This window comes from Euprymna scolopes, chromosome 2 (genome assembly GCF_053919585.1).
Source record: "Euprymna scolopes isolate OS-2025 chromosome 2, ASM5391958v1, whole genome shotgun sequence".
Classification (NCBI taxonomy): Eukaryota; Metazoa; Mollusca; class Cephalopoda; order Sepiida; family Sepiolidae; genus Euprymna; species Euprymna scolopes.
In genome coordinates, this window is record NC_136483.1 from 31,680,410 (window position 1) to 31,695,104 (window position 14,695).

The 14,695-nt window shown below is 33.9% G+C and overlaps 1 protein-coding gene across 7 annotated transcripts in view; it reads right to left on the reverse strand.

Moving 5' to 3' along the window:
• Positions 1–14,695, reverse strand: part of LOC145290459 (uncharacterized) — a 565,155-nt gene that overhangs the window by 96,194 nt on the left and 454,266 nt on the right. For all 7 annotated transcript variants that reach the window (XR_013869319.1, XM_080136489.1, XM_080136491.1 and 4 more), the window contains 2 exons: positions 11,871–11,914; positions 8,202–8,587 (listed from right to left, as the gene is read on the reverse strand). Coding sequence is in view for 6 of the 7 variants with exons in the window: in XM_080136489.1 (XP_079992615.1) it covers positions 8,202–8,587; positions 11,871–11,914 (430 nt within the window). In the remaining variant the exon portion in view is untranslated. The remainder of the gene's footprint in view (positions 1–8,201; positions 8,588–11,870; positions 11,915–14,695) is intronic.

The following is a 14,695-nucleotide window of genomic DNA, read 5'->3' on the forward strand; positions in this document are numbered from 1 at the left end:
TAATGCCGACTGTCAAAATAGATAAACAGATATCAGTTACCAGAAAGTAAGTATTAAATTGTGCACATACTCCGTAAGAGGCACAATAAAAAAGCATTCGTGCATATAAGATAAACAAAAATGATATCTCAAGTTAGCAACACATGTCTATGTATGAGAACACGCAGTAGACAAATAATATCCAAGCATCTTTCTGGTTCATATATTGTATTATTAACTAATTGAAGTACACAACTATATTGATTAATCAACGTTATTAATAACCTGAATCATGCTTATGTATTAACGAACTTAAAAAAAAAAGAAAACGTGGATAGTGTCAAATAAATCATTCGTTCTAATCTGGAAATAAAATAATGACAGTAGAAACAAAGAACGCGAGGACAATAAGGAATAATATAAAATAAAATTTAAAATATTTAGTTTAGTTAAATTCAACATGTGTTCATAACCCTTTCTACTATTTACAAAAAGGCTATGGTAGTTTTATTGAAACATTATTGGTAAATAAGTACATAGGTATTTAATAAGGGTGTATGCAATGCAAAAAGAACTAGAACAGCAAACACGGAGATGAACAAAAAAAAATAATTGATGATATAAGCAATATTCTATTTTCAAAACATTTACTTTTCAGTAAATTGTTTTCCCTTTTTTTGCTAATAGAATTTGGAATGGTGGGAAATATTTTCTTATTTCTGGAGAAACTCCCTCCTTCTAAAAGCTTATAAAGAAGACACGTAAGCTCAATGAAGTTGTAATGTCCAGGATGTATAGGAAGCAACCATAATTTCACTTTCTCTAATATCGTTGTGAAAGCCATATATCCTTCCGTCTACCCACAATTTATGAATGAAATAGCAGGGTAGACTAGACCCTCAAGGTTTCGTAAGGCAACTAGTCTCTGAGAAGGAAAACTCTGAAATAACACTAAGCTTTCTCTGCGTATCCCAGCATTCCTTTTTATTCTTTGGGATTTTTCGTTACTACTGAGTTTGATCAATATCGTGTCCAAAGTGTAATTGGAGATCGTGCTCTTAGTTTATTCATCACTTGACCCGAATCACTGACACGCAACCATTTCTCAAAACCACCATCTTTATTTTCCCGTTAACAACGAGCAAGGGAGATAGCAAGTGCAACCTTTGCTTCTCTATAAACTCCTTATTCTGCAAGCACCTGTATCGCAAGACAAAACGAGACAAATCTGCACAGTTGGTTACTAAATCAATAGCTAAATATGTATTATTAACCATCTACCTGGCGTTGCCCAGGAATTTTTATTCTCATTTTTGCTTTTATTTTCTCTTTTTAAATTGCATAAATACGTTCATTTTTTACGCTTAAATTTATATATGAATTAAGAGCCAATAGTACCAAATGAACAAGCAGGATGAGAAAGTGAAGTGTTGCTTATCCAACGAATGCAGAGAAGAGGAAACTAAAAACAATGTGCAAGTAGGGCTGAACAGTAAATACTAATCCGGAATTCGCTTTCTCTTTAAAAGAATCGAACTTTTTAATTCACCTCATTTCACGATGTTGAATTATTTTTTGTAAGATTTTTTAAAAGTTTGTTTTAGTATTTTACACGCTTGCATTTTTTCTGTTTCAATAAATCATCGATTAACAGTAAAAAAAAATATAAGTCACATAGTTGTGAGAAATGCAAACATAATCTTAATATAGACATTTTGCCCATTAAAAACAGGCAAAAGTTATGGCTCGTTCACTTATTAATATAGAGATATCAGACATTTTGCCCATTAAAAACAGGCAAAAATTATGGCTCGTTCACTTATTAATATAGAGAGATCAGACATTTTGCCCATTAAAAACAGGCAAAAGTTATGGCTCGTTCACTTAGAATGAGTGCTTTATGCCAAACTGATAGTTGAAGATGATTAAATTTGTGCTCATTTTTACATTAAATACCTTACTATGCATAAAACGGATGCCATAATACTTAGTTTGCTTCACAGGTTCATATCAAATTTCAGCCAAATGAGCCAAGTAGTTTCCGCGAAAAAAAAAAATGAAATGGACAAACTAAGAAAAATATATAGATAAATTGGTAAGACCTGTAGAAAGTTCATGGTTAATTTACCTTATTATACTGAGAACCAACCGTCATATTTTGCTTTAAATGTCCAGATAATCAAATTTGAAAATAAAACATTGATCGTGTCGATCGATTAGAAATCAAACACATTTTTAATGCAGAACTGATTACGCCATTATAAATATTCTGACATCAGATATTTTTATGTAATTTTTTCTGCAAAGTTTTATGATCACAGGTAATTTGGGGAAAATTAAACATACTACAAAACTATGTTTTAAAACACCTGGGTACAAATAATGTAGCAACATTATTTTCTTAAAGTATTGTTTGTCTAGGAATTCTATGTATATGTATAGTTTGATTGCCATAACATTAGTGCTTCAGAAGTAAAGCATTGGTAAAATATGTGGGAAATTTGCCGTTTTAAATTTAATTGTTTAAATAGTATTGTGTATTACTATTCAGTACTTCCATTTGACCAGACGACATTTTGTAACGTTGTCGTTAATATATAGTCCTTCAAAAGGAAAGGAAGGAAAAAATTCAAGGTCAGTTTTTAACAAAAGATCTTTATTCTCCTGCTGCATGTGACTTTCCTCTGCTGTGACGTCACCCACGCGCTTTTCCGAGCAATGTTTCTCTGTCCACATCCGTCCTTTTTTATTATTTCTGCTTTGACGTTATTTTGTACAGCCGGCTTGGTCAATTGCATATGTTAGCTGGCAGCTGCTGCTGTTGCTAGCAGCTCTATTACAATTTTGAGCATCTGTGAATCTTTGAAAAATTTATAAAATTCTTTGCAAAAAATATTGTCTGAAAATTTTCCCATTTTTCTAGAAATCACCCTCTCTCAATTCCACTGTCAAGATCTTGGAGGTTATTCTTGAAAATTCTTTATCTATACATAGTATAGTAGAAAGTGCTAGGATTTAATGGAACTTTACTATAAGCCAACTAATAATCATACCCTTACATACGCCTAATCATTTTTAGCTGTTTCTAATACTCATACTCCTTACATACTAATAAACATGCTCCTTAGCTGCTTCTAATAACATTGTACAAGACTCAAAAGGTACAGGACATCTGTGACCCTTTTTTATGCACAATTGCATGTTAAAAATTTTGCTGAGAATCTTAGTGATGTGAGTGATGTACATGATAATAGATTCTATTAGTGATGGAGAAACGTTTTAATGAAAAATGGAAACCTTGGTATGTTGGCAAACTACTATTAGAATATAAAAAGGGAGAATGACATTCAACACAAGAGGGTTATGGGGACAAACGTTGTTTATACTGACAATCCTGTGTTTTTTTATTCATAACCAATAATAATAAAATATGATTTATAGTACACTGGATACCTGGCGTTGTCCGGGTGTTTGGAAGTGAGCAAAAAAAAAAAAAAAAAAGTGGTAGTAGGCAGACAGGTTCGAACCCGTGACAGAAAGTGAAAGAAAATCTCACGTCTTACCGCTACTCCATTGCTCAACTGAAAGTTCAGAATGTTAAAATTAGGCAAAGTCAATCCAACAGATACAATGACTTGCAAAAATTGTTCGCAAAAATTGACCCCCTCTTTGTAGAAAACTGCCGAGTTGAGGGTAAAAGAATTAATGTTTTGGCCAATTTTTCGATATTTGTCGTCCAAAACACCGAACTTCAAAATGATACCGATCTTGTGAAAATCCGTCAGCTTTGTTGAAAGTTTTAGACAGACATACAAAAATACATACATACATTTAAACAGACAGGTGATATTTATATTATAGACGAAAACGTTGCCTAATCTACAAAAATAAAAGCTTTAACATCAGAATATTTTTCTTACCCCAAAACAGGTCTTATGTAGCATGTACTTTTTTAAAACTGAAATTTGTTGCACAGTGTAATCATATCCTTGGCTACTGCTGATAATCATACTCTTAAAGATTTCAAATTCAATATTAAACGATCAATACGAGTACAACAGTTAAGGATACAAAAATATAACTACAAATTTGCTCATGAATAAAGGATGCGTGGATTAATGCAGGGGGAGGGTCTACAGTGCCAAACACTTTCCTTTCTTTGTTTGTAACTTGGACAGAATGTCCGTCAACTCTGTCTGATAGCCTGATAGTTGTGGCACAGACATTATCCATTTACGTTGTAAACATATCGGTTCTGAAAGGCAAAAGACGAAAGTAAAATAATTTTGTGAGAAACTGTAATGATGAAAAGTGTCCATTCTTTTTCCATAAAAAGAATTGAATAGTTTTCTTAGAAAGAATGTTACCAGAAAACAATAAAAAACAAAACAAAACAAAAAACAGAACTTTTAAACAACAGATGTGCAACAAATAAAAAAAAAAAAAGTTAATTACGATTGAGAATTCATATTATTTGGATTACTGGTCTTGTCTTGTTATTTGCACAACATTTCGGTCGATGTAACCTCCATCCTTCTTCAGCTGTATCTTGTCAAACTCGGGAATCTGCACGGAATTTTGAATGGAACTATTATTTAATCTGTTAGCCATGACTGTGTAGAAGTCCTAAGTAATTTACAATCGCATTTTTTTCAGTATCGCTTAAATTACATAAAACTTCTACCCAGCCATGGTTGATGGCTTAAAGAAAGAGTTCTTTGCGCTATGGATGTTTAATATTGCGCATGTACAGAAGTAACAGTAGGCGTTATGCCTTATTTGAATTACCCTGCTATGGACAACTGTTTTGTTTTCAACTTTGACCCCTTAGCAATAATGTTTGCCGGCTAAAAACCAAACCGAAAATACGAGTTCAAATACCTTATATATCAAATTTAAACTCTGTAGACCAAACATTCAGACGAGTTTGGTAGATATTTTTACACACACACCAACAAGGTAACCTATATATATATATATATATATATATATATATATATATATATATATATATATATATAGTAGTAATTTATAAAATATATATGGCGATTAAGCTACACTGAATATTCTGCGTTTCATCCAACTATAGGATTCGTCAGGCTTATGCGCGAATTCTGTGGTTGCTTCTTGTTTTTATATATGTTGAGGATTTCTAGTTGGCCAATCAGCTTTCTAGTATCCACCGCACCCCTTCTTATCAGCCAATGGGCATGCATTTTATCAAACAAAGGATCTGTTTTAGAACTATATATATAAATAAATATTTCCGTGTACTAGAATGTTTTCATCTTCAATTCTATGCAATTATGCAAAATGTAGAAACTATGCATAAATAGAGAAATCAAATTAATCATCTAATAAGAAACCATAAAAAATAATTCAACCTCTTTTTTCAAATTAGTTAACCTTTATGTAATCGCTCGCATATCCATGATTGAGTAATAAGAAGTTCGTTTTAATAATTTTTAAATTGAAAAAGTAGGCTTTTAATATCAATGTCAGAGCAAGAAAAAAATTCAACTTTATAGGTGTATAGATTAAATAGTAAGAAATTCAACTGAAATTTTCTACTTATTTAAAAGTTATTTATTTTTTAACCTCCGCACCAAGTCAGTCTCTGCTGGCACCTATACAAAATGTACCGCTGTTCTCTGTACCTGTTTCTGCTCCACGGAAACATTTATTAGAGAAGGTTGTGACGATATCTATTATATCCAGGTTTAAACCGGCTTTAAACAAACATTTATACTGTAAGTTGATCTAAACAGATTCTCTCTCTCTTTACATGGCTTGTTGCATTTCGCTATAGATATGTCCTAGAAGAAGGCCGGAGACCATATCAGCAGAATGTATTCTATTATCATATAATAGTTGAGTAAATCAACGTTTATTCCCTAAAAGTTTTTTTTCTTATATACCAAAAATAACAAAAATACATGCTAAAATATAACTTTGTTCTGAGATTGAGTTATATTTGACAAACGATTGTTTTAATTCAAGTTAGCCATGATTTATAATTAACAAAACACGTTACCCACTTCCCATTACCTGTGTAGTTATCTTGCCATTTCTCACGCTACATTGATCCAACCACTTCCTAATAGCTTTAGTGTCTTTGAGAGCACTGAGAAAAGGTTTCTCTCTTTTTAGCTTATTTTCAATCTGTTTGTACACACTATAAGAACGTATGTCAATTAGATAGCAAAGTAATAATCTAAAATTCATAAAAAACATATGTACATTTATAGAAGTAAAGGGACTTTTTAGTTTTATGAAAAATAATTCATATCAGTTTATGAATTTCGAATGAAATCAAAGAGAAAAAGTAGTTGCAGTGATCTAACAGGTAAGTTTTTCTTTATTATTATTAAAGAGTTATCACCTATCAAGGCCCAAAGGCAACTTGAGGATAAGAGTTTGTCAGGTGGACCATCAAACAACAACGTGATTATTACTAATGATGGTCGGAATTGGTAAGAATTTGATTAAGAGGATAGTGCAACAAGAATTTGTCTCCATTGGACTTGAAAACCACTATGTTGTAGTCATCCGGGGTATTGTGGTCTACAGACGAGTAGTTCAACGTTGATGAGACCAATGGTAAAAAAAAACAAAAAAAAACAATTTAAATAAGGAACAAAATTGAGTTTTCAATAATATGAAATATGATTTGAGTCCAATCAGATCAGGTTAAGTTGGTCACATGAACGCCTGTTGTCCTCTATGATGCCCCTTTTTTTAAGATTAAAAGAGGCACCTCTTCTCTTCATACATTGGAAAGAGGGAAGGAGACAAAGATAAATAGATATTTATTCTTCAAACAGATTTGCTTGCAACAGATTTCCAAATTACCTGTGATGACGACTGGTAACTATTATTGAAATTGATCAGAATTTAATTATTTAACAGGACGGTGCAGCAAGAGTTGGTTTACATTGGACTTGAAAATGATAAGGTTGCAGTTGGGAAGCAGCCCCGTTATATTGTATCCAACAGACGAGTAGTTCTAGGAAAGAAACTCTGTTCATGGAATCTCTGTTTGCTTTTAGGTACACTAAGGGAGAAAAGAAAATTGTAGCTAACCCAGTTTTCCTTGTGAATATTTTAAGGGAAACACCCCTCCTTCCATGCATCAGAGAAAGAGAGAGAGAGAAAGATGTATTTGGAGAACAAGTGTAGTTGCAACAGATTTTCAAATTTCCTGTGTTGATGAAACATGATAATAATCAGTAACGATGGATAAAATTGGGCAGAATTTGATTTAAGAGGATAGTGCAACAAAAATTTGTTTACATTGAACTTGAAAACCACTTTAATGTTACACACGCGTTGACATGTAGACACCTAGAACCCAACACATTGTAGCAGAATATGTTGCAAGGAACATAGGATAGGTGATAACTAGAGTCCTTTTTTTATTAAACGACATTTATTCCTGCATACATTCCCGAATCAAACATGATCAAGTTCCTTCTCTCTGACCTCTGTCTTCTCAAACATCTCGAACGTGATCCTCCATCTATGCACACAGTCTTTTTATAGTCTTTTTCTTCGCATACGTCTGTTCTCTTTTACACCACTGGTGTAGTCATTTGGCAAGATGTACCACTATCGCTTTTGGCTCAATAGAATTGAAATTGGGTAGAATTTGATTTTTTAAGAAGTGCAACAAGAATTTGAATGTTTCAAAGGAAGTACTCTTCCCACCATGCAGCATGAGTGAGTGAGAGAAAGAGTGAGATTTATATTTAGAACAGGTGCGCTAGAGAGAGATTTGTTGAGAAAATGTGCGCTAGAGAGAGGAGATTTGTTGAGAAAAGGTGCGCTAGAGAGAGGGAGATTTACCTTGAGAACAGGTGCGCTAGAGAGAGAAGGAGATTTTTGTTTAGAACAGATGCGCTAGAGAGAGAAGGAGATTTTTGTTTAGAACAGATGCGCTAGAGAGAGGAGATTTTTGTTTAGAACAGGTGCGCTAGAGAGAGAAGGAGATTTTTGTTTAGAACAGGTGCGCTAGAGAGAGAAGGAGATTTTTGTTTAGAACAGGTGCGCTAGAGAGAGAAGGAGATTTACGTTGAGAACAGGTGCGCTAGAGAGAGAAGGAGATTTTTGTTTAGAACAGGTGCGCTAGAGAGAGAGGAGATTTATGTTGAGAATAAGTGTGCTAAAGAGAAAGAATGGTGTATTTTAGGAACAGATGTGCTTGAAAGAGATTTCCAAATTACCTGTGTTCTCATCAGTCTGTTCTGATTTTTCAGATGTCATCGCATAAATTTCACTTCTGCTCGCCAGCTGCGGGCGCGCTGGAAGCTGAGGGGGTAAACATTTTTGCTGGGAAGATCCTGAATCTCGTAGAGAAGAGCTTTGTGCCAAGGGGTCCGAAACAGTTTCCTTCCGTGGTGGTAACGGTGGCTTTCTTGGCTGTGGCGAAGCAGCTTCCTCTGAGGATGCATCATCTGCATTGCCACAGTGAATCACTCGGATAATGGGTTCCACCGATTGGGGGCTCTCTTCACACACTTGGGTTACAGGAATTTCATACAAGTCTGCCTCTTCAAAGTCGTCATCATCAACAGCGACAGTTGTTTTGGCGGCATCCTCGATATTCTCTCTAAAGAATAGAAATAAGAAATATTTTTGTAGTATATGTTATATTAATTCAGAAATAGAAATACAATTTTGATGATAAATTTTCCAATTTTTATCAGTTATATTTTATATTTTGATACTTATACAAAGAAGATAAATAGGCTAATTATATATATATATATATATATATATATATATATATAAGTCATCCACATACAGTACTGTTTTGCTGTTTCACAGCTCATCAGTGTGGTTAGACAAGCAACTACCTCAAGCCAGGATCGAAACCCGATTGCCCAAACGACAGTCTGAGCTTTTAACCATTGCGCTATATGGGCAGTGAATTTACTATACTGCTATGCGGGCAGTGAATTAACAATGTTTTGACATTGTCCAAATACCTAAGCTCAATTTGTTTACATAAAGAGCATCGCTTCATATGCTAATGGTAATTTGTATAGCACGTCTCAAATTCTCAACCTAAGATAGGGAGCATTATATATATATATATATATATATATATATATATATATATATATATATATCTCACACTAGCCGGCTGTTGCTCAGTCGTAACATTTTTAAATATAATATTTTAATTTATGCAGATTTCGTATCCATTATAACTATAGAGCCAATTCTCTATTGATTATTACATTAGATACAATATATAATAGCGATTTCAAAAGTAAGAAAAAAATTTAATCAAGGTGTTATCAGCTAGAATCGAAACCAAAACATATAGCTTTCCAGACTTATTCATTACCGTCTGACCTAAATCTACACGCACAGAAAAACTTTAAAAAATAGCACTGTAAAGGTGTATATATTCGTGCATGCCATCCCCTTCGTCCAAATTCTACCCAATTTACATCATTAACGATTACTATGCTACTACATTATATTCATTAACCCTTATCAAGACCTGAAGGCCACTCGAGGATAAGTGGTGTTTCCTTGTAAAAATAAAAATAAAAGACGAGAAAAGAAAAATAATGTCAAAATATGTGATCGCAAAATATTGAAAGTTATTAATGGTGTTGTGTCCTGTGATTGAATGAAAAAACAACCAATCACAGGTCACTTTTTAGAATCTCCTTGAATCCTAAGTTAGCAGGTTTTTCAAAGTACTCTTCCTATTTTACTGTGAATGCCGAAGACATACACTTCGCCTGTTGCTATCTCTGGTGCAACACAGCAAGTCACATGTAATGATTGTTTATCTGCATTAATAGCATGGAAATGCGCTCTGCACTTCTACAACCGAGCAAAACTAACTCGGAGAACAAGAAAACTTTCATAAAGACGAACTGGTAAAATAAGTTTGCCGCAAAAACCAACACATTTTGTTTCGTTTCTATTGCTTCTTTCTTTTAAATACAAATTTACATTTTGATCTGCATTGTGTTTTTTTTTTTGTTTTTACATTTTCATTTGTGTTGTGTGTGTTGTTTTACATTTTCATCTGGGTTGTGTGTTGTTTTACATTTTCATCTGTGTTGTGTGAGTGTTTTTTCTTTTAATTTTCATGTGTTGTTTTTTTTTATTTTCATCTGTGTTGTTTTTTTTACATTTTAATCTGTGTTGGTTTTTTTTTACATTTTAATCTGTGTTGGTTTTTTTTACATTTTAATCTGTGTTGGTTTTTTTTTACATTTTCATCTGTGTTGTGTGTTTTTTACAGTTTCATCTGTGTTGTGTGTTTTTTACAGTTTCATCTGTGTTGTGTGTTTTTTACAGTTTCATCTGTGTTGTGTGTGTGTGTGTGTGTGTTTTTTTTTTTTTTTTTTACATTTTCATCTGTTGTTTTTTCTCGCCGGTATCATAACACAGGGGGTGTAAAAGTAGGTATACAGCACATCAGTAAAATTAGTGACATGATAAAATACTGAAGCAAAGGTGACTTCTTTATAGTAATGAAAATACCGTACGGACTGTACTTTTAGTTATTGTCGTTCAATAAAAATCCATGAATTTTTTGGTATTTATTTATTTATAAATTAATTTATTCATTTCAATTATATTGGCCACTTCAACCATGGCTAGTAGTTTGACGGACGAGCATCATAAATGGATTTTAAAACAATACTGGAAGACAGAAAATTGTGAACGTGTGAGAGAACAGTGGATCGAAACGTTTGCAACACCTCCCCGAATAAGGTTCACGATTTATCAAGTACATGACAAATTTGAACGAACAGGGAGTACCCACAATGCACCAAAAAGTGGTCGATCAATTTCTGTGGCCACACCAGACAATCAATTTAAAGTTGCTGGAGCATTTACTCAAAGCCCACAGAAATCGAAACATAGGGCCTCATCTGAACTTGGTATTGAGCGCAGATAATTGCGGCATCTGATGAATTGTGCCAGACTGAAGATGTACACATCTCGCCTAATACATAGTTTATTGGAAGATGACTCGTTTACAATTTCCACAAAACAGCCCGAGTGAAGAAGGTGAGGGTTACGGTATTCTAAACAAAATTGTATGGTTTGACAAAGCAAATTTTAAATTATCGGGTGCCGTTAATCAATACAATTGTGTTTACTATGCATCCGAAAATCCACGTTACTACTGAGAAACTTAATCAACCTGGGGTATCAGTATGGGCTGTAAAAGTGTCGTTGGACCATTATTCAGTACACAACCATCGATAAAAATGTGTATATGAACATGTTAAAGTATACAATAATACCGCGGATACATGAACAATACCAAGATAATGTCTTTCATTTTCAGCAAGGTGAAGTACCATCTCATTTTGTACTCGATGTGCGTGTACTACTCAACTCAAAATTTCCTAACAAACGGATTGGACGCCAGGGCACCATCGACTGGTCGTCACGCTCGCCAGATTTAACTCATATGGACTTCTTTGTTTTTTCTTTTGGGGGGGGGGGATCTGTTAAGGTTTTCGCTTGCAAGCTACGCACTGTTGAAAACGTGAGTCAGTTCATTTGGGAGGTCTGTCATGAAATTGATGTCAATAAAGACCTTTATTCCAGAGTGTGTATGCGTCCGTTCTCGATTAGAGGAGTGTGTGAATGCTGACGGCAAACAATCTGAGTACCTAAGCGATTGGGGCACCTTATTACATGTGTTTCTTATTACATTTGCTTTTTAATACGTATTAATACGATATTTGTTTGTATAATAAATGCAGTAATGTATTTGTTTTCTCTTTTTTTATCACTGTATACCTACTTTTGCATCCTCCTGTATTTTTCATATCGTATACTTACTGGATAAATCCTAATAAAATAATACACAGAGAATTTGAGCATTATATAAGTCTACTTACCCTTGGGCACTGTTGTCTATGTCATCATAAAGTTTGACTTCGTCCTGTGAATGAAATGAAAAAATAGATTTATTCTAATATTATGAACAAAATTGACTTGAAAAGTCCAGCACATTTTCTAATTAAAACGATTATTTGATATACTGATGTCTTCGTATTATTTGTATTCATCAGACAACTGTTCTCATCTTGAGTGTCATTTTCACAACGTTTCGGTCAATGTAACATCCGACCTTCTTCAAGTGTATCTTGTCGAACTTGGGAATGTTTTTGTCGAACAAGAATTTTGATGGAATTTCGAATGGGACCCTTTATTTACTTCACGGAGGTAGCATGTTCTTGTTCCGTCAGCCATGACTGAATAGAGACCCTAAGTAATTCATAGTTGTATTTTTCGGTCGCCCACACCGAAAAAAATCCGTGGCACAGTTGTTAGAGTACTCGGAAAAAAGTCAATGGTAAAAGTGATAATCTCCTGAAGGTTGAAGGTTCAATTCTCACTTTGGACGATTGAAAAATAGATTTGTGAATTACTTAGAACCTCTATTCAGTCGTAGCAGACGAACAAAAGTATGTGAAGTAAATTCTGACCAAATTCTCGAGTTTGATAGAAGCATACCAGGAGACAGAACCACTGGAATCAAATATAATCGAGCATACAAATCTCATTTTTATTTTTTTAATTGCATTTTAACCCCAAACAAGACACAGTGCCACTTTGATGTAGGGAGCTACTATCTGGGACATAATTGCAGGGATACTATGTAGGGATTTGAGCAGCATGATGTCTTTATATTACACTTGAACTTCTGCATGTCAGTACAGTCGGGGAAACAGGAACCTGGAAGGAAATTCCAAAATCTTGCAGTCCCAATGAAAAAACTATTAGAGTAGAAGGCTTTCTTACATCTATGGATTTCGAACAAAAAAAATGCATTTTCCTGATGACGATTTTTATATGGGCCGAAAATTTTTAATTTAAATAAACAAAGATATTTATTCATTAATTACAAAAAAATACCTACAGTTTGACTGGCTTTTTGAAATGTTATATTTTTCATATCTCAATGCAATACTTCCACTCTTAACTCATTGCTATTGCAAAATTATTGCGTAGTATATAGTAAAAATACACAACTTAAATACACTAATTTCAATTCACATTAAAAAAATGCTTAATTATTGAAATATCACTTAAGTTATATCAGAGTTGACTGTGACCAATCAGCTCTAATTCGTCATATTTCCAGTGAATACAGTTCAAATTGATTAGATATTACGTACAGAATCCCCCACCCTATATTAAAAATCAAAAACAAAGAAAAATCACTACAATCTACATACCCATAGCACAACGTGAATATCATATTCAAAAAATCACAAATTGATCAAGTAGTTTTATTTTTATAAAGAAAATAATTTTAAGCGATTTTTTTTTTATTGCATTTTCACCCAAAACAAAGCACAGTGCCAGTTTGATGCTTTGCTGTAGGGGACTACTATCTGTAACATAAATTGTAGGGATACTGTGTACGGTGTTGAGCAGCAAGATGTCTGCTTACGTTGCACTTAAACTTCTGTATGTCAGTACAGTCGAAGAAGCAGTTAGCAGGAAGGGAGTTTCAAAGTTTAGCAGTTCTGAGGAAGAAACTATTAGAGTAGAAGGCTTTCTGTCATCTGGGGATCTGTAATGTGTACGGATGGGATTTTACTGTTTGTCAGGTTTGTCGAGGATATTTACGTCGAAGGGGTAGAAAGGCTTGTAGTTCGTCAGAACATTTATTAAAATACTTGTAAAACAGGCAGAGGGATGCAATGCGTCGATGGGGCAGAGGAAGCTTAGCTGACAGTTCGGGACCTATTAGTTTGGCGACTCTTTTGAACCCAATCCAGGAGTGAGAAACTAGTAGCAGATGTGCCAGCCCAATGTGACAATAATACTCCATACATGGGCGAATGGGGCGTGAAAGAGGTACAGGATACTTTTAGGCGTAACTTTCTAGCATGGTAGAGAGAGGCTATCTCCTTCACAGCAATGCACTCGATGTATTCGTTTCAACTCCTGTTAAGCCGAGGAGTTTGAATAAAGTACTTTCAGGTAATGTATCTTTAGCCATGGTGGTTGAGAAGGTTTTTTTGTAATTGGTAAAGGAAACGAGCTTGGTCTTGGTAGCATTGAACGTTACCATCCATTTTTGTCTCTATTCCACTACAGACTGGAGGTCTTCTAGGGTTTCCGCCATTGCCTTGGATGTGTGTCCATTCGTTTTCCTCTCATATATGTTACAGAACGTGGTATCATCAGCAAAAATGCCCACCTCAGAGGCAATTTTATCAGGGAGGGTATTTATGAATATCAGGAATAATAATAAACTAATTAATGGGAATTCCTAGGTATTACAACATAAATCTAGTCTTATGGTTAATTTATCGCCCTTGCTTTTTTTATTTATTTATTTGGGTGGGAGATTTTTTTTTCAAAATGGCGGGCAAAACGGTCACTTTTTGGATACTTATAAAATTTAATTTTCTTATTTAAAAATAAAACTAATTTATCAATTTATATGATTTTTGGAACATAATATTTTCGTTTTGTGATGAGAACATACGGAGATTTTTCTTCATTTTTGCTTAGTTTATAGGGGGAATTCTGGACAATATATATATATATATATATATATATATATATATATATATATATATATATATATTTGAATAGCTGTTTGACGGTATACAACTTATAGATTGCTTTGAAGAAAATAGCCAGCAAAACACGAGGGGCCCTTTTCGCCAACAAACTCATCAGGAGTTAATCGTTGATCTAT